The following is a 22,188-nucleotide window of genomic DNA, read 5'->3' as shown; positions in this document are numbered from 1 at the left end:
CGCCTGTTTATAGCGATTGTGCAATACAAAACACCACTTTTTCGGGATTTAATCAAAAACTGGATTTTTCCCAGATATGACGAATGCGCCATCGTGTAGATCCTGAATGATATCATGTAGCAACAGTTATCGGACAGTTTACTAGAGGATCAAATCGCGGCTATACTCTGGAGCTTAACGAATTTTAGTCGCCATTATCATTCGTTCAATTGAACGTCATCAATAGATGACGTCAATATAGCACTCATCCCATACTTACGAACATATATTTGATGAAGCTATGTGGTGCGCTGAGCTTGTTTCCTATATTGACTCTTGCCTGGTACCAGGCTTTTACTAAGTCCGTATGCCTTACACAAACCTAGATAATGTCGGACGCGCTGGTTTATTTGCAGTAAGGCATTTGACTAAAAACGTTCATAAACAAATCACAAAGCCTCAATAAATCAAATATACGTTGAATGCTTTATCATGAACGTTATGTGCAGCGGCCAGTGGTTAATTCTTTAATCGAGGAGACCACAAGTAAAGTACATAACGGACATGACAATAGAGCTGGTAATTGTATAGAATCAAAAAAAAAAATAATTTTGAAGAAATATATTTTTCCAAACTGTTATAGAGACATTGTAGTGGAAAACATGATATCAAATGCAGTTTTTAATAACAATGACCCATGTTGTGTTTGAGTTTAATTCATTTTGTAACACATTTTTACTTTAATAAACCTGATTGACAGTTACATGTATTGCTTCGAATACTTTAAATAAAGTAAACTAATAGATAATGTATTTTATTGTTGTACTTTAAATAATTTATTTCAGTCAAAATTTTCGGAAATTATTTATAAATAATAAGCAAGCTATGTGTCATATCCATTTATACTTATACATAGTATATTATTTATTGCACACATATTGCAGTTATTATACACTTTTTAGAACACCCGATTTTGCTAGATTAGAGTTTTAGACACAGAAAACCAATATATGATTCCAAAATTTATTATCATGTTAGTTTAAAATAGCTTTAATAGGTTTAAATAATGTTGAAAAATAAAATATCTGGCGTTAACATTACAATTGGTTCCTGTAACTACACACGAAAAACATAACAATATGTGGCGTTTTTAAAAGAATTCACAGCTCAAATCACATTTGTAAAAAAGCGATCAACTTTTTATATCATGCGTACCTGTATCTATGTATCTACACAAAAACACATACTTTATAAGCTTAAAACGTTAACATGAAACTAAAACATTATTTCAACAATATCTTCTTCCTACGACATACTTTTTTATTATTAACGATGATTGTGCATAATGCAACGCTTATCTTAAATTCGGTGATGTGCTCGCAAAATTATAAATATCTGGATGATATCATGTAGCGATTGTGCTTATGAAGAATTACAATTAGGCAAAAGATGTACGATCGTATATTGTTCCTTTGGGGAGTTACAATGAGGTCCATCTGATCTAAATTGAGCCGAGTCTACAGATTTTATAGTATGCATGTATCATCGTATATTGGTCCACGATAATGCGTGTAAAGATCACACCCCTTGTTTAAAAAATGACCGGTGTCGCATGGTTAGTATTGAATTATCTTGAAAAATAATTCCTTTCAATAGTGTTCTCGCTACAAATATCAAACCCAGATGTTAAATATTTAATATGTATTAATGTGCGGTGGTCCTCAATAATGCTGTTGTTGTTGTTGTTTTTGCTGTTGTTTTCAAATTGCTCTCTGAAGACCAAACACTGTTAATATCGAGCAGCATCCACGTGTGTCAATCCTTTTATATGTAATAGTAGCATACATTTTTTTCTCTCTTTCTCTCCAGGTTACGGACGCTATCGTTACGGTTACCCTTATTATGGGGGCAACAACGGTTGGAACTATGGGAAAAACAACGGTTGGAACAATAACAATGGCGTTTGGAACAGTTGGTAAACGGCAAAAACTGTTCACTGCATTGTCTAGTTGAATCAATACATTTAATCAGAGCTGTTGTATTGTATTTATATTTTTTGTGTATTGTTTCAGAATATTGATTGACATCAACGTTATGTCGCAATTTACTATATCCCGACATTAAAACGTTCCCTGTTAATCAGTAAAGGTCGATTCAGCTGATGGCACCTAAAATGGATGTCAAACTATAAGTCCCCAAAAAACTTTTTTTAAATGTGTTTAAGACCGCATGCTAAACGATTAAGTTGAATGGTAATAAAAAATGTGAAAAGTCTTGCTATACAATTTAATGGTTTCATCTTGTTATGTTTTTTTCGGAAACTGATTAGGAATGTAATACATAACCCATACTTATACCATTTGTTAGCCAAACACGATACAATTTTACATGATCTGAATTATAACGTGAATGTTTACAATTACGTTTACTATCCGTATTTAAGAGAAGAAAGTTTATAGAATAAGGCGTATTCTCTTAATTGCTCGATGAAAGATGACTGAGGGTATCCTTTTGTCCTTAACGTCGCATCTCCGCTGCCATAGGTCCGAAAGGACAATGTGGTAACACGCATTCAACCCATACAGGTCGTTGTCATCTAGCATTTCAACCCTACATATCGTTTTCAGCTAGCATTCAAACCATACAGGTCATTGTCAGCTTGTTTTCAAACCATTCATGTCCTCGTCAGAATTCAAACCTTCAGTTGTAAATCGTTGATGCACTACTGATAACTTTCTCCCCTTTGTAAATCTGCACAAAATCAAAACCACACTCACATACTAAACTTTAGATTTCTTTGCATACGGATTTTTCTTCTGTTTCTTCTTACAAAACGAACATAAACATTATTACTTACAACATACAAAATAAGATATATTAATAATTAAAATAAACGGTAAAGATTATACAAGTTTAAATGCTCATTTGAGATGTTTTAAGTTAACTATATTGAATGAATATTCAAACATAGCTATAAACAAAATCAATGTATATAGTGTTTAAGCACAACAGCAGGTTAACACATAACATAATGCTGTCAGGTGAGTACGGTATTTGTACAAACTATACCATTATCGTGCATTATTTTCTTGTGCTGGTGAGTCATTATGTTTATGACAAAGTTATATATTCAATAAATTCTTATTAAAGATAGTATTCCAACAAACCAATTCAAACGAGAAATCCTCATCAAAGCTGATTTTTGTCGCACCATTAATGGTTCTCTGAAATAAACTTATGACATGAAAAATAATAGAACGTGAAATATCACCGAATGAAAAGCTAATCTTATTAACTATATAAGAAAGATCTTAAATCATATTTAAATATTCCTGTTATTTAACCACGCGCAAAAATACAAAAAAAGTATCAATTGTACCACAGGTGTCGCTAATCAGCAGTGCCGGACTAGCACCATAGGCAATGACACTTTTTTGGGCCCACGCCACTGGTCCTTAGTAGTCTGCCTAGTGCTAAGTGGAGCGCCACTGCCCAGTCGATTTCACTCGTTTAAATCAGCAAAACACTACGGTGTTGCAAATAATAAATGATGGTCACTTGGTAAGAAATTTTCAAGCCTTTAGTCGGAACATAACGTTGATATAAAACAAGTGGCTTTGTCAAATCATTTAATCAAGTTCAGTGAGTAAAGAAAATTATTTCGTCTCAGTAATATGGGGCGCATAAAAGTCACGTTGCACATAGGCAGTTGCCTTCTCTGCCTAAAGGGTAATCCAGGACTGCTTATAAGCTAACCCGTGTATTTAGTTTGGTTGTATAAAGGGTCCTTACTTATCAGCTAACACATGAGCTTATTTTGGTTGTTTAATGGGTCTTCGCTTATCAGCAAACCCTTGTGCTAATTATGGTTGTATAATGGGTCCATGCTTATCAGCTAACTCATTAGCTTATTTTGGCTGTATAAAGGTCCTCGCTTATCAGCAAACCCGTGTGCTTATTTTGGTTGTATAATCGGTTTTCACTTATCAGCTAACCCATGAGCTTAGTTTGGTTGTATAATTGGTCCTCGCTTATCAGCAAATCCGTGTGCTTATGTTGTTTGTGTAAAGGGTCCTCGCTTATCGGCAAACCCGTTGACGTATTTTGGTTGTATAATGGGTCCTTACTTATCAGCTAACCCATGTGCTTATTTTGGTTGCATAATGGGTACACCCTTATCAGCAAACCCGTGTGCTTATTTTGGTTGTATAATGGGTCCTCACTTATCAGCAAACCCATGTGCTTATTTTTGGTTGTATAATGGGTCCTCGCTTTTTTTGGTTGTATAATGGGTCCTCACTTATCAGCAAACCCATGAGCTTATGTTTGGTTGTATAATGGGTCCTCGCTTATTTTGGTTGTATAATTGGTCCTCACTTATCAGCTAAGCCATAGGCTTTTTTGTTGTTTAATGGGTCCTCACTTGTCAGCAAACCCATGAACTTATTTTGGTTTTATTATGTTTCCTCGCTTTTCAGCAAACCTGTGTGCTTATTTTGGTTGCATAATGGGCCCTCGCTTATCAGCAAACCCGTGTGCTTATTTTGTTTGTATAAAGGGTCGTCGCTTATCGGTAAACCCGTGTGCTTATTTTGTTTTTAGAATGGGTCCTCACTTATCAGCTAACCCATGAGTTTATTTTGGTTGTATATTGGATCCTCGCTTATCAACAAACCCGTGTGCTTATTTTTGTTGTAAAAAGGGTCCTCGCTTATTGGCAAAGCCGTGTGCTTATTTTGTTTGTATAATGGTCCTCACTTATCAGCTTACCCATGAGCGTATTTTGGTTGTATATTGGGTCCTCGCTTATCAGCAAACCCGTGTGCTTATTTTTGTTGTATAATGGGTCTTCAATTGTCAGCTTATACATGAACATATTTTGGTTGTATAATGTGTCCTCGCTTATCAGCAAACCCGTGTTCTTATTTTGGTTGTACAAAGGGTCCTCGCTTATCGGTAGACCCGTGTGCTTATTTTGTTTGTATAATGGGTCCTCCCTTATTAGCTAACCTGTGAGCTTATTTTGGTTATATAATGGGTCCTCGCTTATCAGCTAACCCATGAGCTTATTTTGGTTGTTTAATGGGTCCTCGCTTATTAGCAAACACGTGTACTTATTTTAGTTGTATAAAGGGTGCTCGCTTATCAGCAAACCCGTGTGCTTATTTTGGTTGTATAAATGGTCCTCGTTTATCAGCTAACCCTAGTGCTTTTTTAGGTTGTAAAAAGGGTCCTCTTCTAGATATAATTACATTTCGCTCCATTTTGTGCACGAGATTCTTTCATAAACATTTGTAAAAAAACACCATCTTGTGTTCATTGGTTGCAGGTATGTTAACAAACTTAATGTGTGCATCATTTAACTCAAGTTGAAAATGCTTATCAATTGAATATGATGAATAAACAAACGTTTTCTTCGCAAGTGTGTATGATTGTATACGAATTCGGAAAGGAAAGTAGAAATAACATGACCACACAAGTATATGCATTTAATTGCATAAACATGTTTACAAACATTGTTCCTGGTATTGTTATTAATACAATGTAATCGTAATCAGGTAAAAGCATGCCTTTTTATAGAAATGTAAATCATTATGCTCGTTTAGATATAATTAACACCTCCGAGGACTATATCTAAGTGATGTCGCGTCCGTATACAAATGACAATGACGTAAGTGACATCAGCAGGGTGCAGGATCAACGGGGTTTTCAGGGGTTTACACACGGGAAGAATGTAAACACTCCTTTAAGAACTTTATTTTCTCAAATATTTCAGTAATTGAATACATAAACAAAAATCTTAAGTGCATAAAAGACAGTGTTTCTGCGGTTCGCGCCGATACCTTAAGATTTTAAAATAAATCATTGCATACGTCTGAAATTGTTGTCAAAAGTTCACGTTGCGTTCTGCATAACCGTGTAAATGAATGCTGAATACATCGAATTGTTTGTCCAAGAACAGAGGCTTGTTTAAAAATTAATTCTGATGTATTTCGTATTGCCGTAAGCAGCATAAAACACTGTCTTTTATGCACTAGTTGACATTTTTAAGAAAAATCATTTAAACAAATTATTAGAAATAAGGCACCGTTTACCGTTGTGTTTACATCCATCAAAGTTTAATTGTGAACCCCACAAAGTCAGGTGATCCTATTCCCTGATTACGGAATGTTAACAATGCCAACGTATGACAAATATACAAAATAACCCATCTCAAAAGAACTCCGAACTCCGATAGTCGGATGTGACGTTATGAGGGGTATATCTTTCAATAACAATTGCGTAATATCAAAACTAAACGTATGTCGACATTTGTCTAAAGTTGTATAGTGATTGCAAAAAACATTCTCAAGTTATATTTTACTCACATTAAAGGGGCCTTTTCACAGATTTTGGCATTTTTTAACTTATTCATTAAATGCTTTATATCGATAAATGTAAACATTGGATCGTAAAAGCTCCAGTAAAAAATCAAGAATAAAATTTAAAAAAGGAAAAGAACATTGCCCGGACCAGGTTTCGAACCAGTGACCCCTGGAGTCCTGCCAGAGTCCTGTAGTAAAAACGCTTTAGCCTACTGAGCTATTCCGCCGAGTACATATCCTTGAAGTATTTTATACCTTATATAAGCAATCTTCGTAGTTTCACAAAATTTAACGACAAAAACAGAACTCTCCAAATTATTCAATCGTTTTGCGTTGCAACGCTTTATAATTTTTAGGTTTTCAAATCGTCAAAAGATGCATATAATGGCTATATTAGACCATGGTAAATGTTCAGTATTAATGTTTCCTCACAAATATCATAACTAAAACGAAAATTTGCGAATCTGAAACAACTTTTTTCAATTTTGTCAATTTACCAAAGCGTGAAAAGATCCCTTTAAAGGCGGTTCCACCGAAACCTCCGCCAACACTAAAGAGACACAAATGAGCCGCATTCTGAGAAAACTTGACTTAACGCATGTCCAAGATTAACCTGGTATTCAAGAACGGCGTTATCCGCCTTTAAGTGAATATTTCGTTTATAGAAAGTCTCTTCTATAAGCAAATCCAGTGCAACTGGAAAGTGTCTTTCCAAATTAGCATTTGCGTATTTCACAGGCTAATATGGGGGACACTTTACGCAAATACATTAAACCCAGTTTTCCCAGAACGATTCTCATATATGATTCCTTAACATATGATGACCTAAAGTTTGCCTTCCTCTTTTGTGACTTTGTTTTGCTCAACTCAGAAGATGAGCTGTGAGTATCCACTCAGCTTGGTAATGCGAATGTCGGTTACCGCAAGAACAATCTGATATCCCAGCTAATGGAGGTGTGAGTATCCACTCAGCTTGGTAATTCGAATGTCGGTCACCGCAAGAACAATCTCATATCCCAGCTAATGGAGCTGTGAGTATCCACTCAGCTTGGTTTTGAGAATGTCGGTCACCGCAAGAACAATCTCATATCCCAGCTAATGGAGTTGTGAGTATCCACTCAGCTTGGTAATTAGAATGTCGGTCACCGCAAGAACAATATCATATCCCAGCTGATGGAGTTGTGAGTATCCACTCAGCTTGGTAATGAGAATGTCGGTCACCGCAAGAACAATCTCATATCCCAGATAATGGAGCTGTGAGTATCCACTCAGCTTGGTATTGAGAATGTCGGTCACCGCAAGAACAATCTCATATCCCAGCTAATGGAGTTGTGAGTATCCACTCAGCTGAGTATTGAGAATGTCGGTCACCGCAAGAACAATCTCATATCCCAGCTGATGGAGTTGTGAGTATCCACTCAGCTTGGTAATGAGAATGTCGGTCACCGCAAGAACAATCTCATATCCCAGCTAATGGAGTTGTGAGTATCCACTCAGCTTGGTTTTGAGAATGTCGGTCACCGCAAGAACAATCTCATATCCCAGCTAATGGAGTTGTGAGTATCCACTCAGCTTGGTTTTGAGAATGTCGGTCACCGCAAGAACAATCTCATATCCCAGCTAATAGAGTTGTGAGTATCCACTCAGCTGAGTATTGAGAATGTCGTTCACCGAAAGAACGATCTCAACTCCCAACTTATGGAATATGTACACATTCTTCCTCAAACTGAGGGTTGAGACGGTGCTAACAACCAAGCTTGTGTGTACACTAAATTGAGTATGATGGTCAAACACATCTGACATTTTTTAAATTCAAAAAAACCCTAAAAAATGAGATTATTGACTAATGTATGTTCTTGGTACTAGGGCAAGATCTTCACATACCTCCTTGCTGCCGTCTTCGTCCCGCGCTGTTCCCGGCCACGCCCTGTGAGCGGGAACCACGAGGAAACACGTGGGCACACAACCCACGTGCACCATCTGTATGAGCGTGCTTAGGAAGGGGTCAGTCATGCCTGACTTACCCGGAAGTGACGGACATTTCGTACCTACAATAGAAAAAGGAGTCAGTCATGCGTGACTCGCCCGGAAGTGACGGACATTTCGTGACTGAAAAACTAGGTGCATAATTAGTTGTGTTATATATCTCTTAACAAGGCTTGGGTTTACGCTCATGGAAAGGGTCAGTCATGACAGCCGTCCCGGAAGAGACATTTCGTGACTGAAATCATTTGGTGCGTAATTCTTCTTGTTTTAAGCTTCTACTGTTGTATTGGGTTTATAGTCGTTGATACTTCAAAACCATTATTTTTCGTGTAACATTAACTTTGTTATACTTTGTGGGTTGACAGACCTACGAACTTAACATAAATGCATCTGTAAGTGACCGACGCAAATTCCGCACAAAAATTAGAAATGCACGACACAAATCCTGTTTAAACCACGATATTCCATACCGATGATTACAAATTGTTTTACAGTTTTTGGATATAATGCTTATATTGTTCTAGAGATAGAAAGCACACATTCACTTCGACTTAACATATTAAAAGTTTTATATATAATGAATGGCAACAACGCGAAAAGGCAAGCGTTTTAGAGTAACATGTTATAATAACATTGAGCACATACACATCAGTTGATTCGTGCGCTAATTTTGACAACCATGAGTTTGAGCCATACCTGATTAAAATTCCCAAAATATCTTCAAATTCCGTACTGCCAATCACTTTCTTCCTGTAGAAACAGGCCGCTATGAAGGCACGCCATTCCATGCACGCCTTTGCAACCTATGTCACACAAACGAAATAGCTACTGAAAAACACTTTTTAATGACATGCCCTTATTTTTATAACGAACGGCATCGATATATGGGAAACCTAATAGAAAGACACATGACGTTTAATGAAATCATTACGCCGACATCAATAGCAGAAATGAAACAGCTTTCGAGATTTACCAAAATAATAATGAAGAAATATACCAGGCATTAGACTAGGCTGTAAAGGTCGAACACTTATTTCTTAAACAACAACAACAAACGCCAATGCCTCAACTCTCACTTACTATGCTTTTTAACAATTCACTTCTATCGAACACCTATAACCCTTATGTATGTACTTTGTAATAGCATTTACTTCTCAACTCTAAAATGCCCTACCTTAATCTCTCGAGCAGTATCCAATTAACTGTGCACTTGAACTCTGTAGAACACACGCGCCTGCCATAACCGATAATCTTCACACGAGGCAATGTACAATTCTAACTGCACACGGTCTCAAACGAGGTCGCAAAGACCCGTATGTAAATAGCGCAGCGGCGTAGCCACCTGTCGCTTATATTATCATAGCACGATGTTTAACTGCGAGATGTATTTACTCTTATATACAATACATAGCATATCTATACTCATATTTGTTAAAAATAGCTTTTTCTTATAAAGAGTTTACTTTGAAAACACAAAATTAAACGCCTGATAATTGTCTCGAGAGCAACCTACACTGTAACACTGATAAATATGTGCTTGATTAATGATCGCGAAAATCATTCCTTATCCTGATGCTTTTTGTCACTTGTAATTGTGCCATTATTATAATTATGATTATTATGATTATGACATTGATGTTGATTCTTCTTCTTCTTCGTATTATTATTATTATTGTTATTATTATTATTATTATTATTATTATTATTATTATTATTATTATTATTATTATTATTATCATCATTCCTAGTATTATTATTATTATATATATATTATTATTATTATTATTATTATCTCGCCGTTGTTGTGATGACTACTACATGTCTTACTATTATTACAAACGTTCTATTTGTAAACATGCTTATTCCATCTTTACCGTATTAAGAATTAATACGATAAAATATCAAAGCATCTATATATAAAAGCTGCAAATTGATTCACATTGTTTATATGACTTCCCCCATACAACAAAATGTACCACACTTGAACCGGAAACATGATATGTATTTTATAACATGTATATTATATGTTCCCCATGTTGTATCTATGTATACCTGGGAGAAATAAAGTATTGTTCTGTTCTGTTCTGTTCTATAATTTTCTTAGTTTGATTTTCATATATAAACTCTGTCAATCACTTTCTCTTTTTTTTCTGTTGCTATGCTTTGTATTACGAAGAAAGTATATGTGCAATATATGTAGATATAACGTCTGTTTTTATGCGTGTATATTAGGTCCTATTCATATTATCATCATTTCTATATTATACACGGTATGTGCATGAATAGGTTACATAGTTTGGTTTACCGGGATTTTACAACGACGGGTTTGGCTTTGACAACGGGTTCGGCTTTGACAATCGCTTAAACGGCTTCAGCAATGGCTGGTTGCACTTTTGAGTACTATCGTTACGATTGCGGGAGATGCACTTATGTGAAACCATATGTATCGTTCACATTAAGATGATATTTAAGGAATAAAACTAGAAAATGTGATCGTGTTTGCTTTACGTTTTTGTTGTATCCAATTTTTGTCTAACGTCCTTTCTTATTAATATACTTCTATGTAAGAAATTATTAGTTATTATTGTAACTTTGAACATGTGGAAGTGGGTAAAAAGATGAAAGAGTCATTGGTCATGTATACTTTTTGTGCTGTTCATCATCAAAACGTACACCTTGGGTATCATTATATGCAATACGTATTCTTTAATATTATTACAATAATTGTAAAAAATAAATTAACATGGAATATAAAAAAGAAGACGTTTATACTATACAAAATATTTGTTGAGGTCGGTAGATTGTCCAGTTTAATACACGAGTGATCAGATAAATACTTATTATCACGGGTTGTGCAGCCACTAGAAACAATATTTATATTTATGATAACAATAGGATTAAAACCGATAATATACCAAAACCCAAAAATTATTCCTTGATTTTAGACCATTTGTTTACATTTTTAAGCGTTAAAATGCACAAGTTCACGGATATAATTACGTTATCAAATAAAAAAAACGAAGTCATTTCACCTTAAAACAGACACAATTATTAATAATGTTCACAGTTATTGTTTTTACCTTGTTTTTAAGGTGAAGTTTGTGTAAGCGTATTTAGGTATTTCGCCATTATCTCTTTAAGTTCGACCATCACGCTTAAGACCAAATAAGATAATCCGAACGACATTACTAGAGTTGCGACACCTTAAGGGTTTCGCGGGATGGAATGAAGGAGGACTAAAAAATGTGGGTATGAAAATTTTGGGTCAGAAAAATGTGGGTACAAAATTTTGGTTAGGAAAACAAATTTGGGTGCGAAAATTTTCGGTAGGAAAAAATTATGCCAAAAATAATTTGGTACAAATAAATATTCCGCTGCAGACATGTTGGTAATAAAAATATTCGTACGAAAACATAATGTGGGTACGAAAATTTTGGGTACGAAAAATTTATGCCAAAAATAATTCGGGTATTAAAAAAATGAGCTTGGGATCTTGATCACCAAACTGGCATGTATTTTGAAAATGCTGAAATAGCCCGGGGTCTAACGTTAAAGTCTTTTACAGACTCATCCGTTCTCTGATCCCTTTAATAGAATCGAAAGCGTTCCGCAATCAATAATGGTCTAGGGTTGAAGTATTTTTGCAACAGTTCACATAGTACTTTATAGGTCTTTGTACCTGGTTTGTCTGGGGATGTCAAATCTCTCAAAATCTGGTAAGTTCTTCCACCGACTAATGACAGAAGAGCTAGCACACGCTTTTCGTTGGCAATCTCATTAGCAGTAAAATATTCCTCCAACCTTTCACTGTAACTGTTCCGTGACTCCGTACTGTCATCGAAAATATCATTTTGTCCGATGAATGTCGCCATTTTTCAGTGAATGTTTCTACCAAGACAAAACATCAAGCTAAGTTGTGTAAGAAATAAATGAGTTTTCAAACTTTGTCGCGTGGTAGGCCTAATTGTATATACAATTCAACTCGTTGGACAAATTCAAGAATACAATTGACACTTACCTAGTTTTCTGTCATGCCTATGAACAACTGTACACAGCACAAAGCGCGGGCCTCTGTTTTGATGATATTTAAACACAATAATTCCGTCGTTGATTATTTAAATGGTATATACCCTCGAACGAAGTTTGTAGTATTACTAGTTATCAACGAACTGATAGAAACATAAAATAATAATAATCTGACAAACGCCGCGTGCAAACCATTACATTGTAACGTCACCAGAAGATGTTTTCACGTCACGAAAAGCGCTACTTCCGGCCAAGTCGCCTGTTTATAGCGATTGTGCAATACAAAACACCACTTTTTCGGGATTTAATCAAAAACTGGATTTTTCCCAGATATGACGAATGCGCCATCGTGTAGATCCTGAATGATATCATGTAGCAACAGTTATCGGACAGTTTACTAGAGGATCAAATCGCGGCTATACTCTGGAGCTTAACGAATTTTAGTCGCCATTATCATTCGTTCAATTGAACGTCATCAATAGATGACGTCAATATAGCACTCATCCCATACTTACGAACATATATTTGATGAAGCTATGTGGTGCGCTGAGCTTGTTTCCTATATTGACTCTTGCCTGGTACCAGGCTTTTACTAAGTCCGTATGCCTTACACAAACCTAGATAATGTCGGACGCGCTGGTTTATTTGCAGTAAGGCATTTGACTAAAAACGTTCATAAACAAATCACAAAGCCTCAATAAATCAAATATACGTTGAATGCTTTATCATGAACGTTATGTGCAGCGGCCAGTGGTTAATTCTTTAATCGAGGAGACCACAAGTAAAGTACATAACGGACATGACAATAGAGCTGGTAATTGTATAGAATCAAAAAAAAAAATAATTTTGAAGAAATATATTTTTCCAAACTGTTATAGAGACATTGTAGTGGAAAACATGATATCAAATGCAGTTTTTAATAACAATGACCCATGTTGTGTTTGAGTTTAATTCATTTTGTAACACATTTTTACTTTAATAAACCTGATTGACAGTTACATGTATTGCTTCGAATACTTTAAATAAAGTAAACTAATAGATAATGTATTTTATTGTTGTACTTTAAATAATTTATTTCAGTCAAAATTTTCGGAAATTATTTATAAATAATAAGCAAGCTATGTGTCATATCCATTTATACTTATACATAGTATATTATTTATTGCACACATATTGCAGTTATTATACACTTTTTAGAACACCCGATTTTGCTAGATTAGAGTTTTAGACACAGAAAACCAATATATGATTCCAAAATTTATTATCATGTTAGTTTAAAATAGCTTTAATAGGTTTAAATAATGTTGAAAAATAAAATATCTGGCGTTAACATTACAATTGGTTCCTGTAACTACACACGAAAAACATAACAATATGTGGCGTTTTTAAAAAGAATTCACAGCTCAAATCACATTTGTAAAAAAGCGATCAACTTTTTATATCATGCGTACCTGTATCTATGTATCTACACAAAAACACATACTTTATAAGCTTAAAACGTTAACATGAAACTAAAACATTATTTCAACAATATCTTCTTCCTACGACATACTTTTTTATTATTAACGATGATTGTGCATAATGCAACGCTTATCTTAAATTCGGTGATGTGCTCGCAAAATTATAAATATCTGGATGATATCATGTAGCGATTGTGCTTATGAAGAATTACAATTAGGCAAAAGATGTACGATCGTATATTGTTCCTTTGGGGAGTTACAATGAGGTCCATCTGATCTAAATTGAGCCGAGTCTACAGATTTTATAGTATGCATGTATCATCGTATATTGGTCCACGATAATGCGTGTAAAGATCACACCCCTTGTTTAAAAAATGACCGGTGTCGCATGGTTAGTATTGAATTATCTTGAAAAATAATTCCTTTCAATAGTGTTCTCGCTACAAATATCAAACCCAGATGTTAAATATTTAATATGTATTAATGTGCGGTGGTCCTCAATAATGCTGTTGTTGTTGTTGTTTTTGCTGTTGTTTTCAAATTGCTCTCTGAAGACCAAACACTGTTAATATCGAGCAGCATCCACGTGTGTCAATCCTTTTATATGTAATAGTAGCATACATTTTTTTCTCTCTTTCTCTCCAGGTTACGGACGCTATCGTTACGGTTACCCTTATTATGGGGGCAACAACGGTTGGAACTATGGGAAAAACAACGGTTGGAACAATAACAATGGCGTTTGGAACAGTTGGTAAACGGCAAAAACTGTTCACTGCATTGTCTAGTTGAATCAATACATTTAATCAGAGCTGTTGTATTGTATTTATATTTTTTGTGTATTGTTTCAGAATATTGATTGACATCAACGTTATGTCGCAATTTACTATATCCCGACATTAAAACGTTCCCTGTTAATCAGTAAAGGTCGATTCAGCTGATGGCACCTAAAATGGATGTCAAACTATAAGTCCCCAAAAAACTTTTTTTAAATGTGTTTAAGACCGCATGCTAAACGATTAAGTTGAATGGTAATAAAAAATGTGAAAAGTCTTGCTATACAATTTAATGGTTTCATCTTGTTATGTTTTTTTCGGAAACTGATTAGGAATGTAATACATAACCCATACTTATACCATTTGTTAGCCAAACACGATACAATTTTACATGATCTGAATTATAACGTGAATGTTTACAATTACGTTTACTATCCGTATTTAAGAGAAGAAAGTTTATAGAATAAGGCGTATTCTCTTAATTGCTCGATGAAAGATGACTGAGGGTATCCTTTTGTCCTTAACGTCGCATCTCCGCTGCCATAGGTCCGAAAGGACAATGTGGTAACACGCATTCAACCCATACAGGTCGTTGTCATCTAGCATTTCAACCCTACATATCGTTTTCAGCTAGCATTCAAACCATACAGGTCATTGTCAGCTTGTTTTCAAACCATTCATGTCCTCGTCAGAATTCAAACCTTCAGTTGTAAATCGTTGATGCACTACTGATAACTTTCTCCCCTTTGTAAATCTGCACAAAATCAAAACCACACTCACATACTAAACTTTAGATTTCTTTGCATACGGATTTTTCTTCTGTTTCTTCTTACAAAACGAACATAAACATTATTACTTACAACATACAAAATAAGATATATTAATAATTAAAATAAACGGTAAAGATTATACAAGTTTAAATGCTCATTTGAGATGTTTTAAGTTAACTATATTGAATGAATATTCAAACATAGCTATAAACAAAATCAATGTATATAGTGTTTAAGCACAACAGCAGGTTAACACATAACATAATGCTGTCAGGTGAGTACGGTATTTGTACAAACTATACCATTATCGTGCATTATTTTCTTGTGCTGGTGAGTCATTATGTTTATGACAAAGTTATATATTCAATAAATTCTTATTAAAGATAGTATTCCAACAAACCAATTCAAACGAGAAATCCTCATCAAAGCTGATTTTTGTCGCACCATTAATGGTTCTCTGAAATAAACTTATGACATGAAAAATAATAGAACGTGAAATATCACCGAATGAAAAGCTAATCTTATTAACTATATAAGAAAGATCTTAAATCATATTTAAATATTCCTGTTATTTAACCACGCGCAAAAATACAAAAAAAGTATCAATTGTACCACAGGTGTCGCTAATCAGCAGTGCCGGACTAGCACCATAGGCAATGACACTTTTTTGGGCCCACGCCACTGGTCCTTAGTAGTCTGCCTAGTGCTAAGTGGAGCGCCACTGCCCAGTCGATTTCACTCGTTTAAATCAGCAAAACACTACGGTGTTGCAAATAATAAATGATGGTCACTTGGTAAGAAATTTTCAAGCCTTTAGTCGGAACATAACGTTGATATAAAACAAGTGGCTTTGTCAAATCATTTAATCAAGTTCAGTGAGTAAAGAAAATTATTTCGTCTCAGTAATATGGGGCGCATAAAAGTCACGTTGCACATAGGCAGTTGCCTTCTCTGCCTAAAGGGTAATCCAGGACTGCTTATAAGCTAACCCGTGTATTTAGTTTGGTTGTATAAAGGGTCCTTACTTATCAGCTAACACATGAGCTTATTTTGGTTGTTTAATGGGTCTTCGCTTATCAGCAAACCCTTGTGCTAATTATGGTTGTATAATGGGTCCATGCTTATCAGCTAACTCATTAGCTTATTTTGGCTGTATAAAGGTCCTCGCTTATCAGCAAACCCGTGTGCTTATTTTGGTTGTATAATCGGTTTTCACTTATCAGCTAACCCATGAGCTTAGTTTGGTTGTATAATTGGTCCTCGCTTATCAGCAAATCCGTGTGCTTATGTTGTTTGTGTAAAGGGTCCTCGCTTATCGGCAAACCCGTTGACGTATTTTGGTTGTATAATGGGTCCTTACTTATCAGCTAACCCATGTGCTTATTTTGGTTGCATAATGGGTACACCCTTATCAGCAAACCCGTGTGCTTATTTTGGTTGTATAATGGGTCCTCACTTATCAGCAAACCCATGTGCTTATTTTTGGTTGTATAATGGGTCCTCGCTTTTTTTGGTTGTATAATGGGTCCTCACTTATCAGCAAACCCATGAGCTTATGTTTGGTTGTATAATGGGTCCTCGCTTATTTTGGTTGTATAATTGGTCCTCACTTATCAGCTAAGCCATAGGCTTTTTTGTTGTTTAATGGGTCCTCACTTGTCAGCAAACCCATGAACTTATTTTGGTTTTATTATGTTTCCTCGCTTTTCAGCAAACCTGTGTGCTTATTTTGGTTGCATAATGGGCCCTCGCTTATCAGCAAACCCGTGTGCTTATTTTGTTTGTATAAAGGGTCGTCGCTTATCGGTAAACCCGTGTGCTTATTTTGTTTTTAGAATGGGTCCTCACTTATCAGCTAACCCATGAGTTTATTTTGGTTGTATATTGGATCCTCGCTTATCAACAAACCCGTGTGCTTATTTTTGTTGTAAAAAGGGTCCTCGCTTATTGGCAAAGCCGTGTGCTTATTTTGTTTGTATAATGGTCCTCACTTATCAGCTTACCCATGAGCGTATTTTGGTTGTATATTGGGTCCTCGCTTATCAGCAAACCCGTGTGCTTATTTTTGTTGTATAATGGGTCTTCAATTGTCAGCTTATACATGAACATATTTTGGTTGTATAATGTGTCCTCGCTTATCAGCAAACCCGTGTTCTTATTTTGGTTGTACAAAGGGTCCTCGCTTATCGGTAGACCCGTGTGCTTATTTTGTTTGTATAATGGGTCCTCCCTTATTAGCTAACCTGTGAGCTTATTTTGGTTATATAATGGGTCCTCGCTTATCAGCTAACCCATGAGCTTATTTTGGTTGTTTAATGGGTCCTCGCTTATTAGCAAACACGTGTACTTATTTTAGTTGTATAAAGGGTGCTCGCTTATCAGCAAACCCGTGTGCTTATTTTGGTTGTATAAATGGTCCTCGTTTATCAGCTAACCCTAGTGCTTTTTTAGGTTGTAAAAAGGGTCCTCTTCTAGATATAATTACATTTCGCTCCATTTTGTGCACGAGATTCTTTCATAAACATTTGTAAAAAAACACCATCTTGTGTTCATTGGTTGCAGGTATGTTAACAAACTTAATGTGTGCATCATTTAACTCAAGTTGAAAATGCTTATCAATTGAATATGATGAATAAACAAACGTTTTCTTCGCAAGTGTGTATGATTGTATACGAATTCGGAAAGGAAAGTAGAAATAACATGACCACACAAGTATATGCATTTAATTGCATAAACATGTTTACAAACATTGTTCCTGGTATTGTTATTAATACAATGTAATCGTAATCAGGTAAAAGCATGCCTTTTTATAGAAATGTAAATCATTATGCTCGTTTAGATATAATTAACACCTCCGAGGACTATATCTAAGTGATGTCGCGTCCGTATACAAATGACAATGACGTAAGTGACATCAGCAGGGTGCAGGATCAACGGGGTTTTCAGGGGTTTACACACGGGAAGAATGTAAACACTCCTTTAAGAACTTTATTTTCTCAAATATTTCAGTAATTGAATACATAAACAAAAATCTTAAGTGCATAAAAGACAGTGTTTCTGCGGTTCGCGCCGATACCTTAAGATTTTAAAATAAATCATTGCATACGTCTGAAATTGTTGTCAAAAGTTCACGTTGCGTTCTGCATAACCGTGTAAATGAATGCTGAATACATCGAATTGTTTGTCCAAGAACAGAGGCTTGTTTAAAAATTAATTCTGATGTATTTCGTATTGCCGTAAGCAGCATAAAACACTGTCTTTTATGCACTAGTTGACATTTTTAAGAAAAATCATTTAAACAAATTATTAGAAATAAGGCACCGTTTACCGTTGTGTTTACATCCATCAAAGTTTAATTGTGAACCCCACAAAGTCAGGTGATCCTATTCCCTGATTACGGAATGTTAACAATGCCAACGTATGACAAATATACAAAATAACCCATCTCAAAAGAACTCCGAACTCCGATAGTCGGATGTGACGTTATGAGGGGTATATCTTTCAATAACAATTGCGTAATATCAAAACTAAACGTATGTCGACATTTGTCTAAAGTTGTATAGTGATTGCAAAAAACATTCTCAAGTTATATTTTACTCACATTAAAGGGGCCTTTTCACAGATTTTGGCATTTTTTAACTTATTCATTAAATGCTTTATATCGATAAATGTAAACATTGGATCGTAAAAGCTCCAGTAAAAAATCAAGAATAAAATTTAAAAAAGGAAAAGAACATTGCCCGGACCAGGTTTCGAACCAGTGACCCCTGGAGTCCTGCCAGAGTCCTGTAGTAAAAACGCTTTAGCCTACTGAGCTATTCCGCCGAGTACATATCCTTGAAGTATTTTATACCTTATATAAGCAATCTTCGTAGTTTCACAAAATTTAACGACAAAAACAGAACTCTCCAAATTATTCAATCGTTTTGCGTTGCAACGCTTTATAATTTTTAGGTTTTCAAATCGTCAAAAGATGCATATAATGGCTATATTAGACCATGGTAAATGTTCAGTATTAATGTTTCCTCACAAATATCATAACTAAAACGAAAATTTGCGAATCTGAAACAACTTTTTTCAATTTTGTCAATTTACCAAAGCGTGAAAAGATCCCTTTAAAGGCGGTTCCACCGAAACCTCCGCCAACACTAAAGAGACACAAATGAGCCGCATTCTGAGAAAACTTGACTTAACGCATGTCCAAGATTAACCTGGTATTCAAGAACGGCGTTATCCGCCTTTAAGTGAATATTTCGTTTATAGAAAGTCTCTTCTATAAGCAAATCCAGTGCAACTGGAAAGTGTCTTTCCAAATTAGCATTTGCGTATTTCACAGGCTAATATGGGGGACACTTTACGCAAATACATTAAACCCAGTTTTCCCAGAACGATTCTCATATATGATTCCTTAACATATGATGACCTAAAGTTTGCCTTCCTCTTTTGTGACTTTGTTTTGCTCAACTCAGAAGATGAGCTGTGAGTATCCACTCAGCTTGGTAATGCGAATGTCGGTTACCGCAAGAACAATCTGATATCCCAGCTAATGGAGGTGTGAGTATCCACTCAGCTTGGTAATTCGAATGTCGGTCACCGCAAGAACAATCTCATATCCCAGCTAATGGAGCTGTGAGTATCCACTCAGCTTGGTTTTGAGAATGTCGGTCACCGCAAGAACAATCTCATATCCCAGCTAATGGAGTTGTGAGTATCCACTCAGCTTGGTAATTAGAATGTCGGTCACCGCAAGAACAATATCATATCCCAGCTGATGGAGTTGTGAGTATCCACTCAGCTTGGTAATGAGAATGTCGGTCACCGCAAGAACAATCTCATATCCCAGATAATGGAGCTGTGAGTATCCACTCAGCTTGGTATTGAGAATGTCGGTCACCGCAAGAACAATCTCATATCCCAGCTAATGGAGTTGTGAGTATCCACTCAGCTGAGTATTGAGAATGTCGGTCACCGCAAGAACAATCTCATATCCCAGCTGATGGAGTTGTGAGTATCCACTCAGCTTGGTAATGAGAATGTCGGTCACCGCAAGAACAATCTCATATCCCAGCTAATGGAGTTGTGAGTATCCACTCAGCTTGGTTTTGAGAATGTCGGTCACCGCAAGAACAATCTCATATCCCAGCTAATGGAGTTGTGAGTATCCACTCAGCTTGGTTTTGAGAATGTCGGTCACCGCAAGAACAATCTCATATCCCAGCTAATAGAGTTGTGAGTATCCACTCAGCTGAGTATTGAGAATGTCGTTCACCGAAAGAACGATCTCAACTCCCAACTTATGGAATATGTACACATTCTTCCTCAAACTGAGGGTTGAGACGGTGCTAACAACCAAGCTTGTGTGTACACTAAATTGAGTATGATGGTCAAACACATCTGACATTTTTTAAATTCAAAAAAACCCTAAAAAATGAGATTATTGACTAATGTATGTTCTTGGTACTAGGGCAAGATCTTCACATACCTCCTTGCTGCCGTCTTCGTCCCGCGCTGTTCCCGGCCACGCCCTGTGAGCGGGAACCACGAGGAAACACGTGGGCACACAACCCACGTGCACCATCTGTATGAGCGTGCTTAGGAAGGGGTCAGTCATGCCTGACTTACCCGGAAGTGACGGACATTTCGTACCTACAATAGAAAAAGGAGTCAGTCATGCGTGACTCGCCCGGAAGTGACGGACATTTCGTGACTGAAAAACTAGGTGCATAATTAGTTGTGTTATATATCTCTTAACAAGGCTTGGGTTTACGCTCATGGAAAGGGTCAGTCATGACAGCCGTCCCGGAAGAGACATTTCGTGACTGAAATCATTTGGTGCGTAATTCTTCTTGTTTTAAGCTTCTACTGTTGTATTGGGTTTATAGTCGTTGATACTTCAAAACCATTATTTTTCGTGTAACATTAACTTTGTTATACTTTGTGGGTTGACAGACCTACGAACTTAACATAAATGCATCTGTAAGTGACCGACGCAAATTCCGCACAAAAATTAGAAATGCACGACACAAATCCTGTTTAAACCACGATATTCCATACCGATGATTACAAATTGTTTTACAGTTTTTGGATATAATGCTTATATTGTTCTAGAGATAGAAAGCACACATTCACTTCGACTTAACATATTAAAAGTTTTATATATAATGAATGGCAACAACGCGAAAAGGCAAGCGTTTTAGAGTAACATGTTATAATAACATTGAGCACATACACATCAGTTGATTCGTGCGCTAATTTTGACAGCGCATATGTTTTATTTTATGTCTATAAAAAACGTCCGTTTAAAAATTATTTCTTAGTTTGTTCTTATGATTTGGTGTATGGTCAAATTTAATATGTACTAGTAATTGGCCGAAAAGACGATTTTATTCTGCACGTGTCATGCACGAGGCTACTCACGTGGCATGTCGTTGATCGTCTTTTCGTAGATGGGAGCACGTTTCAAGTGACTGGACACGTGACTGGACGGGACATCGACCCTCAGAGCGCTGAGGACCACAATCTTGTCAACACAGCTGCAACATAATAACATACACATTACCAGACGATTCAAATATAATTAACAGGTCGCCTTTGCGAAGAGTATATGGTGTCCACCAGGTGACCGGAAGGTCATTAGTTCGATGCCAGCTGTGGGAACATTCTTTAAATCTCCCCAAAAGTCACCAAGTACTGTTTCTACCCAGGAAACGGACTCAGAAGTTTCAACAAGCCTTAAACGTTCGATACGATCAAGCTTAAATAAGAAGGTAAACTAAACACGCCATTCACACATCATACTCAGGTCATAGAAATGCCATACACAAGCCAT

General features: G+C 36.1%; 1 protein-coding gene across 8 annotated transcripts in view; it reads right to left on the bottom strand.

Annotated features, from left to right (window-relative positions):
* Nucleotides 1–8,094: 8,094 nt before the first annotated feature.
* The window catches only part of LOC127842144 (uncharacterized), a 30,977-nt gene continuing 16,883 nt past the window's right edge, over nucleotides 8,095–22,188 (bottom strand). For 6 of the 8 annotated variants that reach the window (XM_052371494.1, XM_052371493.1, XM_052371487.1 and 3 more), the window contains exons 4-5: nucleotides 21,777–21,892; nucleotides 17,912–21,005 (exon numbers count right to left, since the gene is read on the bottom strand). In XM_052371494.1, coding sequence (XP_052227454.1) covers nucleotides 20,794–21,005; nucleotides 21,777–21,892 — 328 coding nt within the window. In that variant the 3' untranslated portion in view covers nucleotides 17,912–20,793. Of the gene's footprint in view, nucleotides 8,393–17,911; nucleotides 21,006–21,776; nucleotides 21,893–22,188 lie in introns of those variants that run through there. The other 2 variants (XM_052371488.1, XM_052371491.1) reach the window with 2 other exon arrangements.

Source organism: Dreissena polymorpha, chromosome 8 (genome assembly GCF_020536995.1).
Source record: "Dreissena polymorpha isolate Duluth1 chromosome 8, UMN_Dpol_1.0, whole genome shotgun sequence".
NCBI lineage: Eukaryota > Metazoa > Mollusca > Bivalvia > Myida > Dreissenidae > Dreissena > Dreissena polymorpha.
The sequence above is the reverse complement of the archived record's forward strand: the minus strand, read 5'-3'. Positions and strand labels throughout refer to the sequence as shown.